Genomic DNA, 27,938 nt, shown 5'->3' with positions numbered 1-27,938 from the left:
GAGGCGAGATCCTGGCGGATGTTATTTTCCACTTCCCAGCCCTACTTACGCTGCCTGCTGATTATTAATTTATTAGGTGTTAAGCACTGCCAGGCTGCAAAGCAGAGCAGAGAGCTCAACCCCCTCCCCTGCACGGGGGGAGTGTTGGCAGGTTGGAGTCGGGCAGGAGGGTGCAGTCCCCCAGCCCTTTTGCCCTTCTCCTGCCACCCACTGTATTCCCTTAATGAGGAATTAATGCAGTTATTTATTTATGGATCTGGAGCCATTCCCCAGCCTCTGATCATCTGCTGGAGGATTTCTAATGGTGTTAGTGGGGGGGAGGGAAGGGGGAGAGGGAGCCCAGCCAGGGCAACCAGCAACACTGGGAATAAAGCAGAGGGATTTCCATATTGATTGCTAAATAGCAAAGGAATTAGCTAATTAGATCTCTCCAGGGAGAGAATTCCAGAAGGGAGAGTGCAGGGCTGGGCTGTGCCACATGCAGGGCTGGGCGGTGCCAGCGTCTCCCATGACAGCAGCTCCAGCTTGGGAATGGCCCTTGGAAAGAGCCCCTGGATAAAAATAGTAGCCATGGGTTAGGGTGTGGGGGTCTGCCTCAGCCCATGCTGCTGTGCCCACCAGCCATGCCCACCAGCCATGCCCACCCACAGCATTCCCAGCACTCCAGGACATGGCCACCTGCTCTGGTCCCTATGGTGAGCGATGCTCCAGCTGAGCAGCCCATAGGGGCTTGGGGCAGAGGGGCTGGGGGAGACCATGGGTGCTGGGTGAGGACATCCTCAGCTGCAGAGGGCAAGTCTGGCCAGCTCCATGCTGGGGGTTTCCACAGGAGATGAGGTTTGGCTGAGGACAGGCAGGCAGGAGGGAGAGTGGTCAGTGGTGGTCAAGAGGATCTCTCCAGCCTGTTGCCCAAGCAGAAGCTGAGCACCACCAAACCTGCTCATGGCTGTGCAGTCACTTGGGCTGAGTGACCTTCAGACATTTACAGCAGTGAAGTGTCCTGGACCCAAGCAAGAGGCTGCTGAGGACTTTCCTGGGGGGGTTCTCCCTGCTGCTCGCACGGAGCCGATGCCGCAGCCGGCGTCCCGGAATCCTTCCTGCCCTGGGAAAGGCTCCAGCCTGGGAGGCTGCAGTGAGGAGCTGACTTCCCATAGAAACACAAGAAAGGGCCTGTTCTGTGCCTGCCAGAGCCAGTCACTTTGGGTTGGGAAGATCCCATGGCAACCAGTGCCTTGTGTAACTGCCATTGCTATTTCTGGCCTTGCTTTTCACTCTGGTAACATCCTCCCCACATCCCACCCTGCAGGACCAGCCTCTCTTTCCCACCCCAGAACCTTTCTCCCTCCCCATCACCCCTTTGCCTGCTCAAGAAGGGGTGGCTGGGGGCAGAGGTTGGCAGCTGTGAGTCATGGTGGAGGAAAGAAAGAGCAGTCCCCTTTATTTTTATCTCAGAGACCATCTGCCCTTCTTTTTTGGCCAGGAGCTGGAGCATTTGCAAGCAAAGCCAAGGCCTCTAACCTCAAACCCATCAGCAGGGTGACTGGGATGAGCTGCCTGGGGCCCCCTGCCCTGCTTCACCCTGGGATGGTGGTAGGAGGAGAAGGATCCCATGGGCATGGTCCCCGGGGAGTTTCTGCATGGTGAAGGTCAACACCCCATGGAGAGCCTCACCATCACCTTTCCCAGCCTGCTGGTCTCTCCCAGCTCCCCCCAGCAGAACAGGAATCATAGAATTGTTTTGGTTGGAAAAGACCTCCAGGATCACTGAGCCCAACCATCAACCCAACACCACCATGGCCACCAAACTGTGTCCCAAAGGGCCATGGCCACAGGTTTCTTGAACACCTCCAGGGGTGATGACTGCACCACCACCCTGGGTAGCCTGTTCCAATCCCTGACCACTCCTTCAGTGAAGAAATTTTTCCTCATGTCCAACCTAAACCTCCCCTGGAACAATCTGAGGCCATTGCTTCTCTTGCTATCACTTGAAACTAGGGAGAAGACATCGACCCCCCCTGGCTCCTGCCTCCTTTCAGGGAGTTGTAGAGAGCCAGAAGCTCTCCCCTCAGCTTCCTCTTCTCCACACTAAACACCCCCAGCTCCCTCAGCTGCTCCTCCCCAGCCCTGTTCTCCAGACCCTTCCCCAGCTTCTTTGCCCTTCTCTGGACCCTCTCCATCACCTCAATGTCCTTCTTGGAGTGAGGGGCCCCAAACTGAACCCAGGATTCGAGGTGTGACCTGAGCAGTGCTGAGTGCAGAGGGACAATCACTGCTCTACTCCTGCTGGCCACAGGAACCCAGCAGATCAGGCTGGCCCGGGGTGGGAGGTCCTCCCACACCCCTTATCTGCTGTATCCCTGCCCTGGGCTGAATCTCAGTGCTGATAAAGGGCTCCCTGACCCTGAGCAAGCTGAGCACTGCAGCTTCAGGCACGTTACAGGAGCAGGACAGCTGCCAGAGGGTGTCCAGGAGAACAGGGCTGCAGCCTCCAGCTGGCAGCAGGGCTGGGGAGGGTGGCTGGGTGCTCCAGGTTCTGCTCCTTCCCATCCCAGCCAGTGCTGCTGGCAGGGTCCCCTGAGTGGGGGTGAGTAGGGAGCATGTCTCAGAGCCTCCTTCCTCGATGGAAGGGAAGTTTATAATGGAAACAAAAGGGATGCTCCATCCAAGTGGAGCTTTTCCCATCCTGTTTCCTCTGGAGCTGCTGGTGGCCACCAAAGCTCCCAGTAGGGCTGGGGACATGTGGTGGCTCTCATGGTGCCATGGGAACATGGGTTAGGGTCAGCTGTTGGTCCTACTCTGGGCAAAGCCTCAACCAAGCTGCATGGAGCTGTGGCTGTGTGATGGCAGCAGATGCCATGGCCCTGCCCTGGCTGTGTGAGTCTGGCTGTGGGGCAGCAGTGCTGGTGCCACTTCTCCTTCCTGTTCTCAGAGGGTACTCAGCCATGGGTGAGCCCTGAATGTCCCTGGAGGTGTGGGGGTGGGTGCCTGGCTCAGGGGGTCCCAGCTTGTGCATGTGCAGCAGCAGGAGTGCAGCCAGCACCCTGCATGTCTGCAGCCAGGGGAGACAGGGAGAGAGTGCAGCAGAGGCTGCAAAGGTGCTGAGGAGCATCTCTGTGAGGAGAAAAGGCTGAGAGCTCTGGGGGTGTTGAGCCTGGAGAAGAGCAGCCCCAGAGGCGATCTGAGCAATGCCTATAAATACCCGAGGGGTGGGGGGCAAGGGGAAGGGGCTAGGCTCTTGCCAGAGGTGCCCAGTGACAGGGCAAGGGGCAGTGGGCACAAACTGGAACCCAGGAAGTTTGAACAGGAGAAATTTCTTTGGTGTGAGGGTGCTGGAGCCCCAGAGCAGGCTGCCCAGAGAGGTTGTGGAGTCTCCCCTGGAGAGCTCCCAACCCCCCCTGGCCGTTGTGCACCTGGGCAAGCTGCTGTGGGTGCCCTGCTGGAGCCGGGGGGTTGGACTGGGTGAGCTCCAGGGGGTCCCTTCCAACCCTCACCACGCTGAGATTCCGTGATGCTGATCCCAAGGACATCCCTTGACGACGGGGCCCAGCAGCCCATCCTCTCCACCACCAGCCCCCCGCGTGGCGACTCCTTTGAGCCCAGTCCCGGCGGCTGGTGGCATCCAGCCGACCGCGTCGCGGGGCTGCCGGCACTGCCGGAGCCGGGACAGGAAAGCGGCGCTGGGATGCTGTGGGGCAAGGAGCCCTCCCCCGGGCCAGCAGCCCGGGCTCTATGGGCCTCTTTCTCCCCGCAAGTCAATGTCTCTTTTTGTTGCGCTGCTGGGTTTTGATGCCTGCGAGCAGGGACAGACAATACCTCGCATTGTTCCTTTTCAGCAACATCTGACGGGCCCGGGCAGAGAGAGGCCACTGTGTGCAGAGGATGGACGTGGGGGGAAGGGACTGCCATGGACAGCCAGCAGGAAAGACACACGGACATCCAGGACGGGCTTAGCTTTTGCCTGCTCGGGAGAAGGGCTGGAGGGATGGGGGGAAGGTGCTGGGTGCTGGGAAATGATGGAGTTGGGGGGGTTGTCATTTTCTGGTGCCCTGGAAAAACAGCCCTGAGAGATGCAGACCTCCAGCCCCGAGAGATGTAGACCTCCAGCCCCGAGAGATGTAGACCTCCAGCCCCGAGAGATGATGCAGACCTCCAGCCCCACTCATCTGAGTGGACTGTGAACTCCAAAGCCTCCTTAGGAACTTGTCGAGTGGCAATGCCGTTGGTGCTCCCTCCACCTGGATCCTGGACGATTTAAGGGGCCGGGGGTACTTGTTGTTCCCAGTAAATCCTGGGGTGCCAGGAAAACCCTCTCCCCAGAATCCCACACCGGTGGGAGGGGGCAGGGGCTCAGTTCCCAGCAGGTTGGGCTGCGAGGGAGGAGCTGGAGTGGAGCTGGGCTGGGGAATCACGTCAGGGCTGAGATTGTCTGCAACTTTCCATCAGAAATCCCCTCCTTCCCTGATCCGCGGCTGTCCCCAGCCTGGATTGCTCAATGCCAGGAGCAGAATTCCCCTCCTCCTCTGAGCAAAACCGAAAGTGTCCCCAGGGCCACCACAGCCGCCGGCAGGGCTGGGAGGGAGCCTGAGGGCCAGCAGCACCCAGAGCCCCTGGTGACGGGCTCCAGGGGGGCTCCTCCGTGTCCCAGCTGTGGTTACTGCGGAGCACTTTGCCTCCCAGACGTCCCAATTGTGCCAATTTAGCTCTCTGCCTCCCGGGGAGTGGATGGGAAGAGCTCTTGGGGGGGTTTGTACCCACTGGAGGCAGGCACAGCTCTCTGATCTTCCCTCTTTGGGCTTTCCCCAGCACTGAAAAACCTCTTGCACCACTTTGAGGGTTGGGGGAGCCTCTGGGCTCTCACCATAATGTACCCCACCAAAGGGGGTCTGCAGCCCTCTATGGCAGGGTTCTGGCACCTCCCTTTCCATACCCCAATCTCCTGCGATGGCTCTCAGCACAGGTCCTGGCAGGGGACAGCAGTTGGTGATGGGCTTGGTGGGGACCTGCTGGGGGCGGGGGGGTGGTGTCCCTGCCTGGCAGCAGCACTGGGGAGCAGCAGTGCCCTCCCCACCCCCACGGCTGCATCAGGAGATGCATTTCGCCCAGACTTGCATGGCCGTAGCCATGGCAACGGCTGCGGGCTGCGGGGTGGGGGCTGAGCGGCAGCAGGGAGCTGCATGGCTGCCATGGCACCAGCCCTGGCTTCACCACGACTCTGCCTTCACCCACCCCAGCCCTGCCTTCACCCAGCCCAGTCCTGGCTTCACCCCAGCCCTGCCTTCACCTGCCCCAGACTTGGCTTCATCACAGCTCTGCCTTCACCCATCCCAGCCCTGCCTTCACCCCAGCCCTGCCTTCACCCCAGCTACTGCCTTCACCCCAGCTCTGCCTTCACCCACCCCAGTCTCTGCCTTCACCCCTGGTTTGGGATCACCCACCCCAGATCTGGGTTCACTCCACATTTGGATTCATCCCAGATTTGGGTTCATCTATCCCAGGTTTGGTTTCATCCACCCCAGGTCTGGGTTTAATCCAGACTGGTGTTCACCCCAGGCCTGGGTTCACTCCAGATTTGGATTCACCCCAGATTTGGGTTCACTCAGCCCAGGTCTGGCTTCACCCCAGGTTTGAGTTCAGCCAGCAGCAGTGCTGGTGCCAGTCTCTGTGTGCTGATCCTCCCAGAGGTGTTGCAAGTGTGGGCACAGGCCCTGGCGAAGCTGCACCAATGCCATCCTGGGGTGATGGTGGCAGAGGGAGAGGCCAGGCAGGGCTGAGGCAGAGCCACTCAGCTCTTTCTCAGGCCTGAGCCACCATAAACTGTGCTGTTTGCACTGGTGTGGCCACGCTGGCGTTGCCATCCTGGCTTCTCTTTGTCTCCTCGTTAACTTTTAACCGCGGTGCCTTTTACCTCTGCCCTGCCACCACCACACCCTGCCAGCCTCCCTGGGGCCCTGTGCCTTGGGGTGCTGGAGCCCCAGCATCTGCCAGACCTTAATGGGGAGCTTCAGTTCTCCCCAGCACGGTTCATGCCCATTGGCATCAGGACAGGGACTGGTCTGGCTGCATCCCCCTCCTGCCAGCTCCTTGGGTGCCCCAGAGAGTGAACGGTGGCCAGAGCTGGTGGGGTCAGAAAGGCCATTGCAGCCCCCAGGGCAGCTGCAGCCCTTCTCTGCCATGACACTGGGCATGGCTGCTGTGTGCCCACCCCAGCCCCCTCACTGCCAACCTGGCTGTGTTTGGCAGCAAAGCAGCTCAGCTGGAGAGAAGCCTGCGGCGCTGGGGTGACCTACTAACCTTCTTCTCCTTAAAAATGCATGAAATGCAGGCAGCTGCCTACAGGCACCCACACAGGCAGGCTGCTGCTCCAGCATGGGCAGGGGCATGGTTTTGACTGCACCCACGTGCCCATCTCAGGCGGTGGCATTGAGGGAGCCCAGCAGGTGCCCTCTGCCCTCCCTGTACAGATCTGGAGGTGTCTGCAGGGGGATGGGGTTCTGCTCCCCCTTCCCTGCTGCTCTTTGATGCCCATGGCATGGGCAGCATTCCCAAGAGGCATGGCACAGCTTTCCTGCTTGGCTCTGCCAGTGCTGCCAGGCTGTGGCCATGCTGCAGGGGGGCCAAAGTCCACCCAGCACACTCCCCTGTTACCCAGGGGCCAGCTGCTGCAGCCACAGCTGAGGCTTGCTTTGAGATCCTGTTGGCATCCAAGGGCATCCCAAAGTGCCACAACTGGATCCTGATGGAGGCATGGAGCTGGGGGGGTGAGGGAGGGAGAGGGCTAGTGCCAGGGAGATGAGGTGGGTGAAGCCTTGCCCTGTTCCCTGGCTGCTATCACAGCCCTGACCTCGTTTCTCTGCAGCTCCTCCCTGCCTTTAATACACCCTGGCCAGATGGCTGCGAGCCGGGGGCGGCGGGGGGGGGGGGGGACAGGGACAGCAGCTCAGCCCCACCATGGGTGCCCAGACCTCACCCCAGTCACTGCTCAGTGGTCCCAGCACCCCAGGGAGGCTGTGGAGCTGGTGGGGGCCACACGTCCCTGGCACCAGTGTGGCCCTCACCACCATGCCGGTGCCAGTGCCCGGAGGGGACGGGAGGGCACATCCCCAACCACCCTGCCAGGGGTTAACAGATTGGGTTTGCATGTGGCTGATTTAATTTGGAGCTGATTTGGTGGTTGCAACACCTCAGCTGGCTCAAGACAAGGAGGGGCTGGGGTGTGGGGGGAATACGTTCAGCGGCTCCAGGGCTTGAGCTGGGCAACCCCAGGGCAGTGTCCAATCCCAACATCCCATCGTGGGCACTGGGGGAGGGGGGCCGGGCACAGCCAGCCCATGCCACACACCGAGGTCCTCAGCAGGAGCAGCAGAGGATTTGCAGGATTAAGCTTTTGCCTTTTTCTTGTGCTTGCAATCCTGTTTGAAGAAGCAGAAGCGAGCCCCAGAAGCAGCTGAGGATGCGGTGCCCATTAGCCTGGAGGAAGCAAAGGAGCAGCTTCAGCTCCTGCTCAGCTCCCAGCCCGAAGAGGGCTGGATCTGACCACGGCAGCTTTCCCACCCTCCTCCCTCCTTGCAGCTCTGCTCCTACCACCAGGAGCTTCCCAGTCTCGCTGATGCTGCTCACACAGCTCCTTCACCTCCGGACCGGCTGCGTTTTGCCTCAGGAGGAAGGAGGAAATCGCTGCGGGCAGCGAGGTGGCAGCAGGGGGAGGGAGGGGGAAGTTTTTCTGAGCCCTTTTGGAAACCCCTGCAGCACAGCTCTTGTTCACAGGCTGAAAAGTCAAGGAAGAGCATGAATCACCCACAGGAAACTTCACCTTGCTTGGCCTGTCGCTGCCCCTGGCCAAGCCCACACTGCCAGTCACATCTCATGGGACTGTGCCAACCTGTCCTGCCCTGGGGACGTGGCTACCATAAAATCCCAGCCTGGTGGGGGCTGGAAGGGACCTCCAGAGAGCATTGAGCCTAACCCCCCTGCCAGAGCAGGATCACCCAGGGTAGGGCACCCAGGAACACATCCAGGTGGGTCTTGAAAGCCTCCAGAGAAGGAGACTCCAGAGCCTGCTCCAGGGCTCCAGCACCCTCACACCAAAGCAGCACACACAGGCACATGCCCCCCTCCTCCACCCCCCCAGCCAGGCTCTGCACATCCCAGTGCCAGCCAGGTGGCAGAGGAATCAAGTCTCTCGACTCCTCCAACTAATTAACATAAATTGACACTGACTAATTAACCGTCCTGCCTCATTAGAGCCCGGATGCCACATTGCTGGGATCAGCAGGCAGCAGATCTCTTGCTGTTGAAGCACCATGGCCCTGATCTGCCCAGCTCTGGGCACTGGCCACCCTTGATCCCACCTCCCAGGAGCATCCCCATCCCTGTCCCCATCCTTGTCCCCATCCCACAGCCCTCACCAAGGCTGCTAGCAGTGATAATGAGATTGGATCCTAATCCACTTATTCATGGCTGGTGCAGAAGGCTGGCAACAGCCTGTTTCCAGCAGCCAGGATTCAAGCAACCCCCTCCAGCCCTGAAGCCTCCATTCCCTGGGGTGTACCCCAGGGGACCCCAACCCCCCCGACCACCCTGGGGAATGGAGACCTCGGGACTGGGGGAGAAAAGCTTTGGTGGTGTTGTCTGAGCAGCCACGTGGCAGAGAGTGATGCCAGGGGGGTGTAAAAGAGACCTTGGTGGCATCACCCCTGCAGGAAGGGTTGAACCAGCCAGGGGAAGGTGACAGCACCAACGTCACCTGCCTTGGGGAGCAGCAGCAATGAGCAAACCTTGCATCAGCCAAGCAGGGAGATAAGAAGCCCTTCCTAGTCCTCACCCCGTGGGTGCCCAGGCTGGGGGTGGGGGTCACCCCAGCGTGGTGATCCCAGCTCTGCAGGAGGAAGGAAAAGGAAATTTCTGGCTTCCCTTTTTGCTAAGGCTCCAGCGTGGCTGCCCAGGAAGCAAGGGGGAGGTGGGGGGGGGGGGAGCCCATGCAGGTCTGATCCTGCTGCTACACCCAGTGCCCTCCACCAGCACCCCCCCACCCCTGGGCTTGCTGGTGCATGCAGCCTGACTCGGGGCTAAGTCACAGCTCTGCACGCCCGACCGGTTTGGGGGAGACCCTTGGGCTGAGCGTGGGAACAGCCTGACCTCAGCAGCAGCCTGCAGTGGGGCAGGGATGAGCCTGCGGGACCCTCATCCCCGCCCCTCCCCCCCCCCCAAAAAAAAAAAAACCAACCAAGGCGGGGGAATGCTTTTCATTGGGAATTTTCCCTGCTCCTGGAAAGATCCTGCATGTTCCCATCAGCTGGAGTGTGCAATCCCTGTGGATTAAAAAGTAGGTCAGTGGTAGATCCCCAAAAGTGATTGCAGTCGGGGAATTGCTGCTCCCGAGCCTGAGGGAGCCTCGCTCCGCTCGATGCGCTTAGCACTCAGCTGGAAGAGAGTGGCTGGTGGGAGGTGGGACCCCCTGCAGCCCCCCAATGAGTGGCTGGTGGGAGGTGGGACCCTCTGCAGCCCCCCAGTGAGTGGCTGGTGGGAGGTGGGACCCCCTGCAGCCCCCCAATGAGTGGCTGGTGGGAGGTGGGAGCCCCTGCAGCCCCCCAATCAGTGGCTGGTGGAAGGTGGGACCCCCTGCAGCCCCCCAATGAGTGGCTGGTGGAAGGTGGGACCCCCTGCAGCCCCCCACTGAGTGGCTGGTGGGAGGTGGGACCCCCTGCAGCCCCCCAATGAGTGGCTGGTGGGAGGTGGGACCCCCTGCAGCCCCCCAATGAGTGGCTGGTGGGAGGTGGGACCCCCTGCAGCCCCCCAATGAGTGGCTGGTGGGAGGTGGGAGCCCCTGCAGCCCCCCAATGAGTGGCTGGTGGGAGGTGGGACCCTCTGCAGCCCCCCAGTGAGTGGCTGGTGGGAGGTGGGACCCTCTGCAGCCCCCCCAGTGAGTGGCTGGTGGAAGGTGGGACCCCCTGCAGCCCCCCAATGAGAGGCTGGTGGAAGGTGTGACCCCCTGCAGCCCCCCAACACAAGCTGGGTTGCTCCTGCAGCGCCGGTGGGGTCAGGATCAGGTCCCACCCGTGGGGATCAGAGCTCCGAGGAGAGGGTCACAGAGTCACAGATGGCATCAGGCTGGAAGGAAGCCTCCAAGGGCATCTTGTCCAACACCCTGCAGGCAGCAGGGACTCCTCCAACTGGATCAGGTCTTCAGTGTCTCCAGGGATGGGACCTCAGCCACCTCCCTGAGCAGCCTGTCCTGGGACAGCAGTTGGGGTCACAGCTTCCCATCCGAGGGCTGAGGAAGAGCCACAGGGAGGAAGGAGGGTGCAGGCACGGTGGGGAAAACTGGGAATGCCGGGAGCATGGGGGGGGATGTGGGGCTGGGGAGGAGCTGCTGGATGATCAGCAGCTGCTGGATGCTGGCTTTGGCAATGCCCCAAGAAGGATCAGGCTCGGGGTGCGGGGGAGATTCTGGGGAGGAAGAGGAGGAGCTGGGGAGGGGGTTGTTTGTTGAGCCCCCAGTGGGGCATTGCTGCTGAAGGCTCTCCCAGCAACTCAGGACCCCCTGTGACTGGGAGAGTCAGCACCACCACCACCTCTGCACTGGCACTGGAAGGTGGCAGGAGCTTTGGAGTGTCCCCCACGCAGAGCCTTGGGCACCAGAGCCCCAAAGAGGGGGCACAGAGGCAGCAGCTTGGGGACATCGTGATGGGGTCACAGCTTCCCACCCGAGGGCTGGGGAAGAGCCACGGGGAGGAAGGAGGGTGCAGGCACGGTGGGGAAAACTGGGAATGCCGGGAGCATGGGGGGGATGTGGGGCCGGGGAGGAGGCAGAGCGGCTGCCAGCAGGCAGGAAACAGGACAGGGCAGGAAGGCAGCCGCGGGCCCGGGGGTGGCGGAAGAGCGGCGGAAGGAGTCGGGGTCACAGCGGTGGCGGCGGGAGGAAGCCTGGCCCTGGCACACGTGTGTCCCGTGGGGTCACCAAGGCTGTGCCCCCAGCCAGACCGAAACTCCCTCAGTGCCAGGGAAGTGCCCTTCCTGGGCGAGCCCCGGGGCTGGGAACGTCTCTGTGCCACCCGTGGGGCTGCAGGTTGTGGCGTGCCCAGGAGCAGCCTCAGGCTGGGACTCGCAGCCTCCTGCAGCAGCGTGAGAGGTCCTGCAGCTGGCTCTGCCCTGCTGCCAGCTGGGCACAGGTAGCCCAGCATGCCTGTACCAGGGGCAGGACCCTTGCTGGTAGCTGGTGAGGTGGTTCTACTGGGGTCTGACCAAGGAGATGTGGGGGCATAGGGGTGGGTGTGTGGGGGGGCGATTTATGGCCCCAAGTCCTCCAAGGCTCAACCTGCGTGGTGCCCAGGATGGGGACACCTGGGAGGTGGGCAACCTGCTCAGCTCTGCCTGCTCACCCCTTGTCCCCAGCTCTTGGGAAACGTCCCCAGGCCCTCCACAGTCTCCATCCACCACCCTTCACTCCTCAAGCATTTCCTCTCTCTCTCACTGGGGTTATTCATTCCCCCCTCAGAGAGATGCTGCAGGGAGAGGACATGCCCTTGGCCGTGCCCACACGGTGACAGTCTCAGCCCAGTGACCTCCAGCAGGGTGGGCTGGGAGTGGTGGGAGCTGCTCCTGTCCCTCCAGCTGTCAGTTCAGCAGTGAGCAGAGGATGGAGCTGTTAAATATTTATAGCTGCTGCTGGAGCTGGTTGGGCAAAATGGCAGCAGAAGCTAGCGGGGGGCTGATGGTGGGACAGCTCTGCTGCCCTGCCACCCACCTGGCCCCCAGGGCTGCCCTCTGCCAGGCACCATCTGCTCCCTGCGGGGCTGTGGGTGCTGGCAGCCTGCTTTCTGCTCCCTTGCACAAGTGCAATGAGTTTAGAGGTCTCAGCAAATGAGCAGAGGACTGGCAGAGGCTTGGTAGCTTGGGATCCAGCCCCACCACCCCATGCTTGCTCACCCCCAGCTCCTGCATCCCCACCATGGGCTTGCTGAGAGGAGGAAATGAGGCCGGGAGTGTAATTGCTAACGAGGATGTGCAGCAGCTAATTCAGGGCTGCCAATTATGGCAGGTCTCAGGATGGGGCCCCATGGGCCATGTCCTGCCCTGGTTTTGGCCAGGTGAGCCCCTGGCAAGGTCAGGCAGAGGAAGGGCCAGTGGTAGCCAGCTCAGATCAGCTCAGCACCCCCTGGATTGGGGTGCCCAGGCCCCATAGAGAGCCCACAGCTCTGGGCCTGGGGCGTGGAGCAGGACCTGGGGTGCTGCTCAGGGGTCCCCAGCCCCCAGTCCTCATTCCAGGAGAGCAGGGATGCTGGTGGATGGGCACTGGGAGGATGCTCTCACCTCCCCACTCTGATTCCCCCTCCTCCCCCCTTTGATCTCACCCAAAACCTGCTGGGTGTGAGCTGGCAGCAGGCAAACAAACCCTTAATTAGCCACTTTAGGGATTTGAATTTATTAATGGCATAAATGATTATTAAGGAAGAATTAAAGCTACCAGCCTCCAGATAAAGGATGACACAGCCCAGCTGGGATAACCCCCAGGCACTGTGTCCCCAGAGTGGGGACCTTTGGCTTTGTGTGGTGCTCCTGTCCCCCCTACACCTTCCTGTCCCTTTCCCCACATCAGCAGCTGCTGGATGCTGCCTCTGGCAGTGCTCCAACAAGGATCAGGCTAGGGTTTGGGGGAGGAAGAGGAGGAGCTGGGGGGGGAAGTTTGTTGTGTTCCCAGCAAGGTATCACTGCTGCAGGCTCTCCCAGCAACCCATGACCCCCTGTGACTGGGCCATCAGGGCACCAGCACCATCTCTGAATTGGCACTGGAAGCTGGCAGGAGCTCTGGGGAGAAAAATGGTCTCAGGTGTGAAATCTGGGGAGAGAGGAAGCTCAGTGGGGAATGTGTGGGGCTGGTCTGTGGGTCAGGGCCCTGCTGGCAGCCCCATCCTGAGAGGCTGCAGCCTGCAGTGTCCATCCTCCATCTGCACTAGGGTGGGACTGGCTGGGAACTGGCCGGATGGAAGTTCTGGGGCTGGGGGCAGCAGCTGTGGCCTCCCAGGAATGTTGGGATGGGCTTTTCAGGGAAAAGCAGTCACTTCCCAGCAGCTGTGTCCACTGGGAAGCAGTAGAGGCGGGTTCCCAATGGGCAGCAAGGCCAAAGCTTGTCCCCAGCACACTGCAGCTCTGCCAAGAGAGGGCTCAGCCATGCCCCCAGCAGTGCCAAGCCCCATGGAGGGTGTTGCTGCCTGGCTTTTTGCTCTGTGGCACACCACCATGCCCACTATCCTGGAGGGGTCTCATGCCTGAGGGCACCCTGGATGAGTCCCCAGCACACACAGGCTCCCTGTACCCACTGCCCTCCTGGCCCGGGGACCACTCCCTGGTGCCAGCCGGATTCTCCCTGGCAGCTGCCAGGTCCTGCTCGGTGCAGGCAGGAGAAGGCCGAGCTCGTTAGGGGCAGGTATGGGATTAGCCATAATTGCCTGGGCTTTGATGTCCCCAGCCTGCCCCCCAAGGGAAACTCGTTACCTGCAGCAAACCTGCGCCTGGCATCTGGCTGCTAATCCCGGGATTAGCAGGCGTGGGGAGGGCGGCAGATGGAGCCTGGCCAAGCCGGGACCCCCGGGGCACGGAGCTGCCACCGAGCTGGGCACCATTTGGGTTGCCCTGGGGTCACCAAGGCAGCTGGGTCCCCCAGGCAGCTGGCTCCCCCAGGAAGTCACCACCAAGGAGCACCCGACTGCTCCCAGGGGAATTCCCACCCGGGATCTCCCCCAGTATGTCCCCATCGCCTCCGGGGCCCCTGGGAAAGCCCCTGTGCAGTCGCTGTCACACGAGTCAAGGGAATGAGACACTCCCTTGCTCGCCTCCACAGCACTTCCCAGCTGCAGGAAAAGCCTTTTCTGGGAATCCAGTGACCTCCGTGTCCGGGCCAGGTTGCTGCAAGGAGGAAGGGGCCAGGGGTGCAGCAGAGGGGTGCAGGCACCCTTGGGGGCTGGGAGGCTCTGCCCAGAGGTCACTGGTGATGAGGGTCACGGTGCTGGACCTAGGGGACTCCCAAACCCTCCTGCTGTGGCTGGAAGCCCAAAAACCTCATCCAGGATGGCTGCAGCTCATCCAGCCCCAGTTGGGCCATCCCATGGACGGTAAAGCTCTGTCACCCCAGGGCTGCTCCTTCTTCCCCCCAAAAATGCCAGCAGAGTGCCCAGAGTGGGCAAAGGGGAGGGAGGGCGAGAATCCAGGGGGAAGGAGAGAGGGAAATGGCTCCACGTCTCCATCCAGAGACTGCCCAAAGCCTGGTCCCTGCGGGCACAGGGACTGCTGCACGGGGTCCTGGCAGGCAGAGGGAAAGGGGTGGGGGGGTCCTGTCCGTGCTGTGTGTGTCATGGAGGTCTCTGCCCCCCACCTTCCATCCAGGTCCCCCATTCCATGGGCCGAGCACCCCACGGCTGCGTGCTAACCTCAGGGTCCCTGCTCAATGGGAGGAAGGAAATCCTCATCCTCGGGAAATGCTGGACACGGCCGTTTCCTCCTGCTGCCGTGGGGAGGGGGCCGGGGCACAGGCACACCCGCCCGGGGCACCATCCTCCCCCCACCCCAGTTTGCAATCCCATCCAGAGACTGGAGCTGGCCCTGGCTGGAGCCATGGAAGAGCCAGAGACAGCCTTGGGGGGGCCCTTCTCCATCCCCCCCCTTTTGTCCCTTCACCCCAGAACCTGCTGGGGGGTTGCTTCTTGCAGCCTTCCCATGCCGTGAGCCAGAGGTCTCCCGGTGGAAGGCTCAGCTCCGTCCCTGGCCCCTCACGGTGCCACCCCGGTGCTGCTTTAGGGTGCAGAGGCACAGTCCTGAGGGGGGGGCTCGGCTGCACCCCGGGCCCCAGCGCTCCCTGCGAGCCCCAGTCTGGTTTTTCCTGCTCCTTCCTCTTCCTCGCCTGCCCTTCGCCCTCTCCATGTGCTGCTGGCAGGGAGCGGTGGCCGCGGCTTTAATCCCGGCTGTGGCTTTGCTCCCGGGGCCCTCTGGCTCCACCGTGTCCCCGCCGCTCTCCCCGTTGAGGGCCAGGGTGACACTTTACCGTAGGGTCGGATGCTCAGGGCTGGCCGCCGGTTACCGAGAGCCCCGGAACCGTGCCTGGGGCCACCTCGCTGCTCGGGGTCACCTCGCAGGCATGGCCGGTGACGGCCTCCCGTCCCCGCCCTGTGCACCGGGATGATGCTGGGGTCCGCTCCCGGTCCCGGTCCCCACGGCCCGTCCCTGGTTCGGTGTTTGATGTCCGGTTTCGTTCCCAGACTCTCGGGGCGTGGATGGGGTTCCCGTGCACTACAGACCGGCAGCGCTGCTGGGGCGTGCTGGGGCTAGAGCAGGACCGGGAGCGGGACTGGAAACTGGACCGGGACTGGCACCAGGGCCGGCGCTGGGAGCAGGACCGGGACCAGTACCCGCTCGAGCCCCGGGAGCGCCCCGGGAGCGGCACCGGGCGCCCTCTGGCGGCCACGGGAATCGCCGTAGAACAAAGGCCGGATCCGGCACCGGCCGCGGGAGCCCCATCACGGGCCCCGAGCGCGGACCCGGCCAAAGCGGCAGGCGCCCCCCCGGCTGCAGGGACGGTGGCGGTTCCGGGTCGACCCCGCTGCCACCAGCCTCGAGTCACCGGGGGGCTGAGCTGCGCCCCTTCCTCCTCCTCCTCCTCACCCCGGTGATGTCACTCTGCTCATTCTCCCGGTCCCAACCCCGGTCAGACCTGACGGGCAGGTTGGGCAGGAGAGGCGGCAAGGCGGGATGGGCAGCCAGTCGGGAAAAGTGAGAGCACCTGGAGCTTCTCCCCACCCCGGGACCTTCCCTCCCCTGAGCTCTCCCCGAGCTTCCCTGTCCACGGTCGGTCCCTCCCACCCCATCCCTGTGGACCTCAAACCCTTCCCTGCATGGGCTGCAAGTGAGGGGTTGCAGCAGCTTTGGCACAACAGTTTAAAAATGTGTGTAAAGGGATTGTAAAATGGGTGTAGAATGGTGAGAATTGTGAAATGGAAATCACTGCAGCCTTCCCCACTGCCACAGAGCACAGAGGGGCTGTGGGAAGCCCTTTGGGGTCTCTGGAAAGGACAAGGTCAGGGCTCAACCCTTCATGATGTAGTGAGGTGAGGGCTGGGCTCTTCTGCCTAGTATCAAGCGACAGGATGAAGGGAAATGGCCTCGAATTGCAGCAGAGGAGGTTTAGGTTGGTATTAGGAAGGATTCCCTCACTGTAAGAGTGGTCAGGGATTGGAACAGGCTGCCCAGGGAGGTGGTGGAGTCCTCCTCCAGGGAGGTGTTCAAGAAACCTGTGGACATGGCACTTGAGAACATGGTTTAGTGGCCATGGTGGTGTTGGGCTGCTGGTTGGATGATCTTAGAGGTCTTTTCCAACCTTAATGATTCCATGATGTGATCCAGAATGAAACTGAGAGCTCTGTCACACCTGAAGTTCTCTTCCCACCTGCTCCAACCACCACCCTGCTGTAATTAATCATCTCCCTTCCAATACAAACAAGAAGAAAAATCTTCTCAAGGAGGGGAGGTTTTTTTTTTTTACCAACCAACAAACACACACAAACAACTGTTGGGAGTAAAAAAATATGTTTTTTTTTTCCTTTTTTTTTCCTTTTAATTACATCAGTTATCAAAGAAAAAAAAAAACAACCAAACCAAACCAAAACCAACTGAATAAAAAAAAGAAACAAAACCAACCAAACAAAATAAAACCCCAAATCAAAACAAACAAAGAAACAAACAAAAGCAGTGGTAACAAAAATACAAAGCTCTGAGGGTTTCTTGTTCTGTTTGTTCTGTAATAAGCCCCAGCATCAGTGCAACTGTTTTAATTTAACTTCTGCTCAGAGTCTCTGCTGGCAGAGTAGGAGTAGGCTTTGCCCAGCACCAGACGGTCCCGCAGCAGCTTGAAGAAGGCGTAGTAATTGCTGAAGAGGATCAGAGCCAGGGAGATGGTCTGGTGCCACTTCTCAGAAGAAATCAGGGAGTAAAGCTGGTAGAAAATGACAGCTCCCTCCAGCAGGATCAGGATGTTGAGGATTCGCAGTGGTTTGCTGAAAAAGAACTGGAGGAGAGACCGGAATCAGAGAATTGTAGAAGCGGTTTGGTTGGCAAAGCTCTTTGAGATCAGCCAGACCAGCCATGGCCCTCAGCACCACATCTCTGCCTCTTCCAAACACCTCCAGGGATGGGGGTTCCACCACCTCCCTGGGCAGCCTGTGCCAGGCTTTGAGAACTGTTTTAGTGAAGAAGTTTCTTCTGATGTCCAACCTAACCCTCCCCTGGTGCAGCCTGAAGCCTTGTCCTCTCATCCTGCCACTTGTTCCTTGGGAGCAGAGCCCAACCCCACCTGGCTCCAGCCTCCTCTCAGGGAGTTGTAGAGAACCAGAAGGTCTCCCCTCAGCCTCCTTTTCTCCAGGCTGCACACCCCCAGCTCCCTCAGCTGCTCCTCACCAGCTCTGCTCTCCAGACCCTTCCTGAGCTTGGTTTCCCTTCTCTGGACCCTCTCCAGCCCCTCAATGTCCTTCTTGGAGTGAGGAGCCCAAAACTGAACCCAGGACTCAAGGTGTGACCTCACCAGTGCTGAGTACAGTGGGGGACAATCCCTGCCCTGCTCCTGCTGGCCACACTACTGCTGAGAGGCTGGAATGAGGCACTGAGTGAGGTCAGACCCTTTGGGCTGTGTCTTGGACAGGATGTGTGAGCAGAAGCTGATGAAGATTCCTCTGGGGACACACTATCTACCTGGGAATGCCTCTGGACAGAGCCCTGGGCTGCAGGGGCCAGTCATGGACGGGAGACACAGGGCGAACACGACGCTGCCCCAAACCCTGCTCATCCCATACCCTGGGGAAACCTCTGCTGCTCAGAGCCAGCTTGGGCAGCTCTGAGGTGTTGGGGCCAGCAGGAGTGTGACCCTGCTGAGGTGCTGCACCTTGGTGCCCAGGAAGGAGAAGAGCTCTTACGTGGAAGCGGAAGTGTGAGACGTCGGAGGGCACAGCCACGTTGTAGTGCCCCACGGCTTTGTAGACGTTCTTGCTGTGCTTCACCAGCACTCCCTGCGGCCACATGCACTCCTCTGTCCACCTGTGCCAAACAAGCAGAGCTCATTTCTATCCCCCCAAGGGCTGATGAGGGCTCTGCTGACCTCCCACCCTGTTCCAGCTGCAGCAATAAGTTGCTGTGATTCGCCAGGGCAGGGTTTGGTCCATCGAGGCGGTGACAAATGAAGGTGACCAGTGGCAGTTACCTGTGGCCAGCAGCAGCAGGAGGTGTGCTGCCAAAAGTCAGAGCTGCTGGCTACAGGTAGGGTGTGGAAGCTGTCAGATGTGTTGGCCAACAGCTCTGCTTTCATTTGTCTTCCTCTTAGAATTGTGGAATTGTTTAGGTTGGAAGGAAACATTTCGGTACCAAAAAGGCTTCTCCAAGCCTGGCAGAGGCCACCCAGGGAAGTGGTTGAATCCCCATCCCTGGAGGTGTTTCAAAGCCATCCAGATATGGTTGCTCAAGGATATGGTGTAGCAGTGCTCCTGGGAGAGTTAGAGAAGGGTTGGACTTGATGATCTCGAAGGACTTTTCCAGCCATAGTGATTCAGTGGAAAGACCTTTTCACATTAGTGTCCAACCATTAGCCCAGCACTGCCAGGTCACCACCAAACCTGGTCCCTCAGCACCACATCTGCACAGCTTTGAAACCTCTCCAGGGCTGGGGAACTCCACCTCTGCCCTGGGCAGCCTGTTCCAACCCTTTTGGGGAAGAAAGGTTTGTTTGCTTCAGCAAGGAGGAGAGCTGGCTGGCACCCTGAGCACCCCATCAGCTTATGCCAGCCAAGAGAAATCTCCAGCTGTAGTCCCAGGAGGGAGGTCCTTACTGATGCTGCAGCACGTTGGAGCAGAGGGCTGGGTCCACCTTCTGCCAGCAGCCCAGGTGTGCTGCAGCTTTGTGGAGCAGGTCACAGTAGCGTGCAGGGAGCAGGTACTGCATCAGGATCACCGAGGTGCTGATGGAGACCAGGAGGAAGAGCTCACAGGACCAGCGTTTGTCATAGTACTGAGTGTTCTGTGAGGGGCACAAGAAGAACTTTGGGACAGTGTCACCTAGCAAAGCCATCACAAGACAAAGCACTCAGGCAGGGAAAATGAGGGCTTTCCATGCAGCTGTTCCCCCCCTCCTGAAAAAGCAGCACCAATGGAAGGTGGCTGCTGCACGACTCCTGAACAGGCCACAGGGAGGAACGTTTCTGCCAGCACCATCCAGCACCAGAAAGAGTGAGGCAGGTCCTGATGCTCTCCTAGCTCAGCTGGTGGCAAAAGCTCCTCAGGGGAAGGGGATTTGGGCTCATCTCTGAGGTCTGACAGACTCCAAGACATTTCTCTCATTCTACAACATATCAGGAACTTAAACCAGGGAAGAATCCTACTAAGGTCCATCCTCCTCCTCCTCCTCCTCCTCCACACTGCCTCCCTTCTTGAAGCCAATCTCCTTCTCCTGGAGCTCTGTCCCCACAGGTCAGTGTGAGAAGGACTGGTCAGTCAGGAGCCCTTCTAGCTTCATGGGGTGGCAGGAAGGACTCACACTCTCAGGACAGGCAGAAGATGCTCTGCCACAGAAGCAGAGAACGTTAGAGGTTGGAAAGGACCTCCAGAGATCAGGTCCAACCCTCTGCCAGAGCAGGATCACTCAGGGCACAGGAATGCATCCAGGTGGGTTTTGAAAGTTTCCAGAGAAGGAGATTCCACAACCCCCCTGGGCAGCCTGTTCCAGTACTCTGTCACCCTCACTGCAAAGAAGTTTCTCCTCTTGTTGAGGTGAAACCTATGTTCAAGTTTCTATCCACTGTTACTGGTCTTATTGCTGTGCCCACCAGGACAATGTTGTCCTCTGCTGTCTGGAGTTTAAGCACAGTTAAGCTCTGATGGTTTTGCTCCTCACTTTTCCAAGGGCCTCTGTGACCAGGTTTGATCCAGCTGCCTGTGCACACAGCCCCCTGGCTAACCTCCCCCACGTTCCAGCTGAGAAGCAAGACCCAGACCCTCTCCACCACCCAACGTCCACCTCCTCACCACCCTCCCCAGCCAGCCCCACATCTGGAGGGAGAGTGCCTGCACAAGCAGGGGTGGCCCTTGCTCACCTTCACAAACCAGACAGGCACGAAGGCCACGTAGTAGGCACTGAGCATGGAGCTGACCAGCACCTCCTTCATCCTCCAGTTGAAGTCCATTTTCAGGTACTCCACCTCGTTGCGGATGAGGTCCGGGGACAGGCAGCAGGCGTGGGTGGGCATGGCCTCCATGCCATACATCTGCCGGGTGTGCTGCTTCCAGGTCTCCTTCAGGACACTCAGGTAGTCTCTGCCCCTGGAGCTGACCTCACTGCTCTCCCTGGGCCCAATGTTGGCCACCTGGGAGAAGAGGCCTGCCTTCCGAAAGTCACAGTTGAGCTGGAGGAAGGGAATGTACATCCCAAACCTGGAGCAGGGAAGGGCAGAGGGGTGGCTTACTGCCTCTGATCGTCACTGCTGGCATCACATCCCCCTCCTCAACAGCATCCAGGCTCTGTGTCAACTCCCTGGAGGTTCACCGTCCCTGGAGGTGTTCAGGAGGGGACTGGACGTGGCACTTGGTGCCATGGTTTAGTAGTCATGAGGTCGTGGGTGACAGGCTGGACTTTGATGATCCTTGAGGTCTTTTCCAAGCTTATTGATTCTGTGATTCTGTGAACTCCAGGGTCTGAGATTCCTCCACCTGATCTCAAAACACAAGCCCACAGATCTTTACCCACAGGACCACGGATTTGTTTTGGCTGGAAGAGACCTTTCAGATCATTGTGTCCCAGCCCTTAACCCAGCACTGCCAGGGCACCACTAAAGCATGGCCCTCAGCACCACATCTCCACAGCTTTTCAATCCCTTCAGGGATGGAGACTCCACCACTGCCCTGGGCAGCCTGGGCCAGGGCTCAGGAAGCCTTTTGGGGAAGAAATGGTTCCTTGTGTTCAACCTACACCTCCCCTGGGGAAACCTGAGGCCACTTCCTCTTGTCCTGTCATTTGTTCCTTGGAATAAATGAGATTCCTCATGAATGATGAGGTGCTTCCTCCTGCATCTACCAGAGAGAAAGGAGCTGCTCCCACTTCACTGGAGACAGAGCTGCCTTCTGCTAGTCAACATGAAGCAGGGAAGCTGTTTGAGGCACTGCACCTGGCAGAGGCACCCAAGAACTGAGGCAAACAGAGGGCAGGAGTTCTTTAAACCCCATGGGAACAGCAGACAACCCTTGTCAGAGCAATCTAATCATTAGTGCTGACATTACAGCTGAGCTGTGGGGAAATGCTACAGTTCTGCCCTGCCAACATGAAGAAATGGAACACAGCAAGAGGAGAAAAGGTTACCAGGTGGCTGAAGTTCTGTTACCAGGTGGCTGAAGTTCTGTTACCAGGTCACTGAGTTTTTATTTACTCTCAGGCTTCATTCCACCTGAGCAACACCCACGGAAGCAAGACTGGAAACCACACCCAAGTGACAGAGGAGATTCACAGAGTGCATCAGGTTGGAAGGGACCCTCCAAGGGCATCTTGTCCAACCCCCCTGCAGGCAGCAGGGACATCTCCAGCTAGATCAGGCTGGTCAGGGCTACATCAAGTCTGATCTTGAATGTCTCCAGGGGCAAGGCCTCAACCACATCCCTGGGCAGCCTGTTGCAGTATTTCACCACCCTGGTACTGAAGAACCTCCTCCTGCTGTCCAACCTAAATCTGCCCTGCTCCAGTTTCAAACCATTGATCCTTGTCCTATCCCCACAAGCCCTTCTAAACAGTCCCTCCCCAGCCTTCCTTAGGTCCCCTTCAGATATTGAAATGCAGCTCTAAGGTCTCCCTGGAGCCTTCTCTTCTCCAGGCTGAGCAACCCCAGCTCTCCCAGCCTGTCCTCATGGGATACTCACGGGTAACAGAGGAAGAGGAGGTTGAGGAAGGAGTAGGTTCTGAAGAGGTGGATTATTGACCGACACAAGCTCCAGCCTGTGCCTGTGAGGACAGCAAACCGAGTGACCACCAGGAAAATGGAGCGTGGCAGGGAGACTTTGCCACTCTGTGAAGCCTGTGGGGAGAGAAGAAGGAGCTGGGCAGGGGACAGGCTGAGCCACTCTCCCTGCAGCAAGCAAGCGGTGAAGGAGCAGCACTCAATCTGTCCAGTCAGCTTCACATGCATGAGGGAAGAGAAAGCAAAAGGCTCTGCTTGGCTGCCACCAGCAAGAGAAGATGCAGGACTCTCCAAACCCAGGGCCTCAATCCTGAAGGTGGAATGAGGAGGGGTTTCTTGGTAAGGTCTGGTGGTTATGGGGGTGACCAGCCCATTCTCCTGGACCCCCCCTCACCAGAGAGAGCTTCTGCAGGCAGCAAAAAGCAAACTCCACTGGTTCCTTGTGGCAGCAACCAAAAGAGCCAAATGCTGCTCTTCAGAAGGAGGGAAGCAGGATCAGCTCTGCCTAGCTGAGACAGTAACTCAGAAACAACCACAGAAAGAGAGAGAGAGCCACGAGCAACGCTTTGAAGCACTCATTGCTCTTCTCTGCCTTGATTTCTGCCTCGGACATAACAGGAAGCTCTTTAGCAAAGGGCAGAAGTTTGGAAATGCAAGAGGGACAGAGAGCTTTACATTTCACCTGAGAGGAAAGAACCTTCTGAGATGATCTGCCTGGGGACTTTACCTCCTTCACAACAGCACCGATCAGCCGGCGTGCCAGGACGATCGTGGTCACCGTCAGCACGTTGAAGTCAATGAGATGGAAGTTCTGTGGTGACAAAACCAAGAGGATTCCACTGGCTATCAGGCAGCTGAGACACCCTCAAGCTCATTCTCTTCTCCTTGGACTTTTTTCTTCCAAGATCAGAAAGAGAATGCCAAACAGACAGGCAGGGCTGCAAACCTTCTGTGGTAGTTTCAGGCTACGCCTAGAAAATTCTCCACAGATCTCGAACAGAAAGTGGTAGGAATGGTAAATAAGTGGTAGAATGTAAATAAATCACTATTGGGTGTAAAAGGGAAAAGGATGCTAACTTCTAAACAATCCCATTGGACAGATAATAGGCATAAAACTTCAATCTGTAAACTATTTCTCTCTTTTTGGCCTCCTTGCTCTGGCTGGTGCTCCTGCTGGCTCTTTGCTGACCTTGGCTGCATTGCTTTGTTTTGGCTAAGTCTAACAATTTTCTGCTCTTGCTCTTGTCCCTTTGTGTCCAGAGAGGCAGAGGGAAGGGGGCAGGGAAGGGGAAGCTCTTAGCTCCCCTGCTTTTTGGCCAAGGGCAGCGTTTCTTGTGCTGCTTATCAATTGTAAATACCTTCAAACATTGTCTGTTTCGTACACATTCACTGCATTTCATTTCAGATTGGTTGCCTTGCTTGTAAATGCAGCCTCACCTGCTTCCAGCTGAGCTGGTCTGGCAGTTTGATGCTGGGGGAGGCAGTTTTCACCTTCCAACCTCACCACACCTTCCAACCAAGAGTGAGGCGAGCAACCCTGCAGGGCTGTGGAAGCCACGTGGTGTTTGCATCAAAGATCTAGAGACAACTTTAGGTCTAAGGATCCAAGAGACAGCCTGTGAATGTCTGCAGCTGCCCTCTGGTGCTTACCAGTGAGGTGTGTGAAGGTGGATGGGAGGGTGGGTACCACCACACTGTTTTGTAGATGTTGATGTAGTGGACGAAGAGAGCCACGAGATGACAGAAGAAGAGCTGGAGTTCAAACAGCACACTCCTCTCCACAGGCAGCTCTGGGATCTTGCAGTGTCTGAGGGGAACCACTGTCTGAGTTGCCAAAGGTGGGCTGGAAAGGCCTGTACCTGAACCACTCCTGGCGAGGAAAACCAAAGGCCACCAGTCACTTCCCTGAGGTGGGCACAGCCTTGTCCTCCAGCACACAGACTCCAACCCTACAAGGTCTCATTCTGACTATCATGGTCCATGGCTGCCCCAAACCAGAAGTGCCAGCACCCTGAAGATGTCCAGGATTGCTCCAGGCAGGTGTGAGCAAGGAATTTACTCAGAGAGAAGGGAATACCTGGAACCAGGCCATCTCCAGCCCCAGCTGACTTGCTATGAAATCCCTTGTGCTGAGTCAGCTTCCAAAGCCATTTTGCTATTCAAGGGGCACCCAGTGGCTCTCTTAATTAATTGGAAGCTCTGAGATGCTCTTCACAGTTCTAAGAGTGCTTGAACATGAAACACAGAGCAATTAAACACGAGCCCTTTCTCATTCTTTCAGCTCTGGAGGAAAAACAAGTTTAGTCAGAGGTGCTTATTCCTGTGTGAGCATGCACACCACAACCACCACCCCAGAGAGCAGCCCTGCTCAGCAAAGGGAGAATGAATGGACAGCAGAGATGAGAGCTCTCCTGATCTGCCACCTCGAAATAACAACACTCAAAGGAATCTGGGTGTGGGTTTCAAAGGACCTACAGAGCACAAACTCCTGTGGGAAATCCCGAGATGAAGCAAACCAACCAACAAAAAGTCTTGGGAGTTGTGACTGCAGAAAGAATTCTAGCCTGGGGTGGACTCCAGGGGCTCAACAGAAGGTTGGCAGCCTACAATAAAGCCATGTGTGAAGGGAAAAAGGTTGAGAACCTGAGCTGTTGCTCTGCAATCCCCAGATTCCCAAGCTGATAGGACTGACTCAGCTCCTCAGGGTTGAGAAATCCACCACTAAACTGTTCCTGGACACACATGGAAAAGGCAAGGGGTGATGGGGCCAAGTTACTGCTGGGGAGGTTCCCATTGGACTGCAGAAGACAATTTTTCCCCTGACAGCTTTTCCACTGAGAACAGTCAGGGATTGGAATCATCTCCCAAGGGAAGCAGTGGACTCTCCTTCATTGGACAACTTCAAGGCTCAGCTTGGCAGGGTGCTGGGCCCAGCTCATTCCAACTCCACTGTCACCTAGTGAGGTTGGAGCAGATGACCCTTGGGGTCCCTTCCAACCTGGCATTCTGGGCTTCTATGAACAAAGAGTTCCTGCTCTGCTCCTCCAGAAAATGGCTTTACATACAAACACAAAGCCCCTCCTGCTCTGAACAGCCACACAAGGCCTCAGGGTGCCCCTCCAAGGCTCTGACAGAGTAAAGCACTTTGGGGAGTCCCCAGCCTGGGCTGCCATGCAGGTGATTGGTATCCCAGGGTACAGCTGCAGAGATGCAGCACTCAGAGGTGAGCTGGGGTGTGGAACTGTTACCTGCTCATGATAAGGACTGCAAAGTGTCTGAGGAGGATTGCAACACCTCCTGTGGCCTTGCAATAACTTACTGAATAACTGCATCCCTCTAAACTTCTTGGCCCAGGGCTGGAAGCAGGGATTATGTTAAGGCAGATCTAACATTTTCTCTGCAGGGAGTTCACAAGGCACCTCCTGCTTGCACGCTGCTGCTGGTGCTCTGTTTGTCCTTCCTCTTCTCCACCTCAGTCACAGAAACACAACCAAGCAGCCAAGCTAGAACCTGAAACTCCCACAGCCCACACCTGACCCAGCCAAACTCCGCCCCAGGAACACCTCAGCTGACATGAACCTCAGGGCACAGGAGATGCAACAACAGCAATTCCAGAATCAGGCTCTGGAGAAAATGTTGGCTTTCTTCTTACTTCCCATTCAACGGTGACTAAAGGCTTCTGAACGCTCCTGGAAGTCCATCATGATCTGACAAAGCACTTCACAGCCTTGGGCCTCATCCAGCCTGGCCTTGAATACCTCCAGGGAGGAAGCATCTGCAACCTCCCTATTCCAGAGTCTCACCTCCCTGGCACTGAGGAACTTCTCCTTAAACTCCACTCTAACCCTGCTCTCCCTCAGCTTCAAACCATTCCCTGCTGTCCTGTCTCTAGACACCCTCCTGAAAAATCCCTCTGCAGCCTTCCTGCAGGCTCCCTTCAGGGACTGGACGGCAGCTCCGAGCTCCCCCCGGGGAGCTTCCTCTTTTCTTGGCTGAACAACCCCACGTCGACCAGCCCCTCCAGGGCAGCTGGGGAAGTGGTGGCCCCCCAGGTGGGGTGGCTGTGAGGGCAGGGGGGCGGCCTGAGGCCGGGGGGGTGCAGTACCTGGTGCGTGAGCGCACGCCGGTGACAGAGGAGCTGCTGGCGTGGCTGGAGCCGCCCGCGGCCCCGGGCTCGCACAGGGGGTTGCGGCAGTAGGAGGTGCGGTTTGGGCCCCTCCTGCCCCCTGCCATAACAACAGAAGGTGCAGAGGGAAGGTCTGCCAGGGGGCTGCTCCACTCTTCACTGCCTGATTGGCTCTTCAGGCTTTAAAACTGGAAGGGAAAGAGAAGGAAAGCTCAGCGGCTCCTCACCGCCTGGCGAGCGGCGGCAACCCCTCCCTCCCTCCCTCCCTCGCTGCTGGCTTCCAGCACGGAGCAGGATGATGCAGCTCCCCTCAGCTCCCCTCTCTCCATCCCCTGCGTTTGCCACAAGCTATAGATGTGGCCCCCAGATAGCTCCTGAGGCTCCCAGGGCGTGCAGCAGCTTGTAAAGGTGCTGTGAATTCACCCAGAGTCTGAGAGTTGGATGTCCGCAGGGAGGAAGAAGCTTTCCACGCCTCTCTCCCAAGCCAAGGCGCTCTCCAAGGAATTTAATCTGCATCACTGTGGTGTGATCCCTGTTTTACACACTCACAGAGATGCTAAACAACTCGCCCAAAGGATCCACTAAACTGGGGGTACTGGCCAGGTTCCCTTTTGCTTGGTTTTGTGGTGGGATCAGAGAGTCACAGCTCTCTGAAAGGGACACTGCTGAGGACACAAATTGTTGTATTTTTTTTTTCTCCTTTAAGATTGGGGTAAATAAATAACTGAACCTTTTAGGGCATTTGTTGTTGTTGTTGTTGTGTGTTGTTTGCAGGGCACAGAGCTGAAGCAGATGTCAGCCCACAGTCTCCTTTTCTAGTGCTTGCTCACCACAGTGTAACCAAAAATACAAACACCAAGGGTTTAAAAACCTTCTGTGGCTCCTGTTTAACCTGAGGAGAACCTACACACCCTGGGGAAAGGCCAGGGGGCTAAAACCCCCTTTAGCAGAAGTGAAATCTGAGCTCAGGCTAGGCCCTAGCAACTGCTTAACATTTCTTTTTCTGATTGCCAATTTCCACTTTGCATCACTCAGCAATTAGCACCTGGGTTGAAAACAACTGGCTGAAGGCTTGGAGATTGCTCTCAGACAAGTTTAAAGCTCACACTGAACTCCAGAGTCCTCCAGCAAATCATCCTGGACAGTGAGGGACAGGGCACAAGAAGGGTTAGACCCAAGAAAAGCAAATAATACCCTGGAAGTGTCACCATAGAAACATAGAATGGTTTGGGTTGGGAAGAACCTTCATGTTCCAGCCCCATTGCCATGGGACTCGGTGGGTCAAGTGGGGCACAGAGGTGGCTGCAGCACTGGGGGCACAGAATAAAGGTCAGAAAGCTCAGTATGTGACCTGGGGATGAAAAGTAATTGCTGGTGGACAGGAGGGGCTGGGCAGAGGGGCTCCTCCAGAAGACAACACTTGATGGACAGGACACTGGGGGGAGATGAAGATGGTGTGAAGTGGGTGTGAGGCCCAGGACAATTTGAGAGGAAAAAGAGGTAGGATGAAAGCGTTTGGCCTGGGAAGAGAGTTGGGAGGGCACAGTCGGGAGCTACAGGAGTGGGATTTGGGAGCAGTAGCAGCTCTGGGAGCTCAGATGGAGATTTTGAAGGAACAGAAGTGGCTATGAGGGCACAGGCCAGGAGCTATGGGGTCTACAGAAGTGCAGGCGGAAGACACAAACACTCCAGGAGCGCAGGCAGAGGTTACAGAAAACTGGGGGCACAAATGGGTACTCCAGAAGAGCACTGAGGCCACAGGGACTTTGGGGGAGCAGTGGGGGGCTCTGAGGACTCTAGAGGCACAGACTAGGGCTGTAAGAGGGTACCGAGAGGCCTGTAAGTAC

At 58.1% G+C, this 27,938-nt stretch overlaps 1 protein-coding gene across 1 annotated transcript; it reads right to left on the bottom strand.

Annotated features, from left to right (window-relative positions):
• Window positions 1-16,667: 16,667 nt before the first annotated feature.
• Window positions 16,668-26,198, bottom strand: TMEM39B (transmembrane protein 39B). The gene is made up of 8 exons (XM_054395490.1): window positions 26,071-26,198; window positions 23,616-23,835; window positions 22,693-22,776; window positions 21,928-22,082; window positions 20,118-20,454; window positions 18,858-19,045; window positions 17,952-18,072; window positions 16,668-17,050 (listed from the first exon to the last, which is right to left on the bottom strand). Exons 1-8 carry the CDS (start codon window positions 26,196-26,198, stop codon window positions 16,814-16,816), a joined length of 1,470 nt encoding a protein of 489 aa, XP_054251465.1. The 3' UTR covers window positions 16,668-16,813.
• Window positions 26,199-27,938: the final 1,740 nt, after the last annotated feature.

The sequence above is a fragment of the Indicator indicator genome, chromosome 33 (assembly GCF_027791375.1).
Source record: "Indicator indicator isolate 239-I01 chromosome 33, UM_Iind_1.1, whole genome shotgun sequence".
NCBI classification, from domain to species: Eukaryota; Metazoa; Chordata; class Aves; order Piciformes; family Indicatoridae; genus Indicator; species Indicator indicator.
This window is presented reverse-complemented; position numbering and strand designations above follow the sequence as displayed.

Coding starts and splice junctions, on each gene's coding strand:
- TMEM39B (XM_054395490.1), bottom strand. CDS start 26,198: ATGGCAGGGGGCAGGAGGGGCCCAAACCGCACCTCCTACTGCCGCAAC. Junction 23,836..26,070: donor GGCGTGCGCTCACGCACCAG/GTACTGCACCCC, acceptor TTTCCTCGCCAG/GAGTGGTTCAGGTACAGGCC. Junction 17,051..17,951: donor TCTCACACTTCCGCTTCCAC/GTAAGAGCTCTT, acceptor TCTCTCCTCCAG/TTCTTTTTCAGCAAACCACT.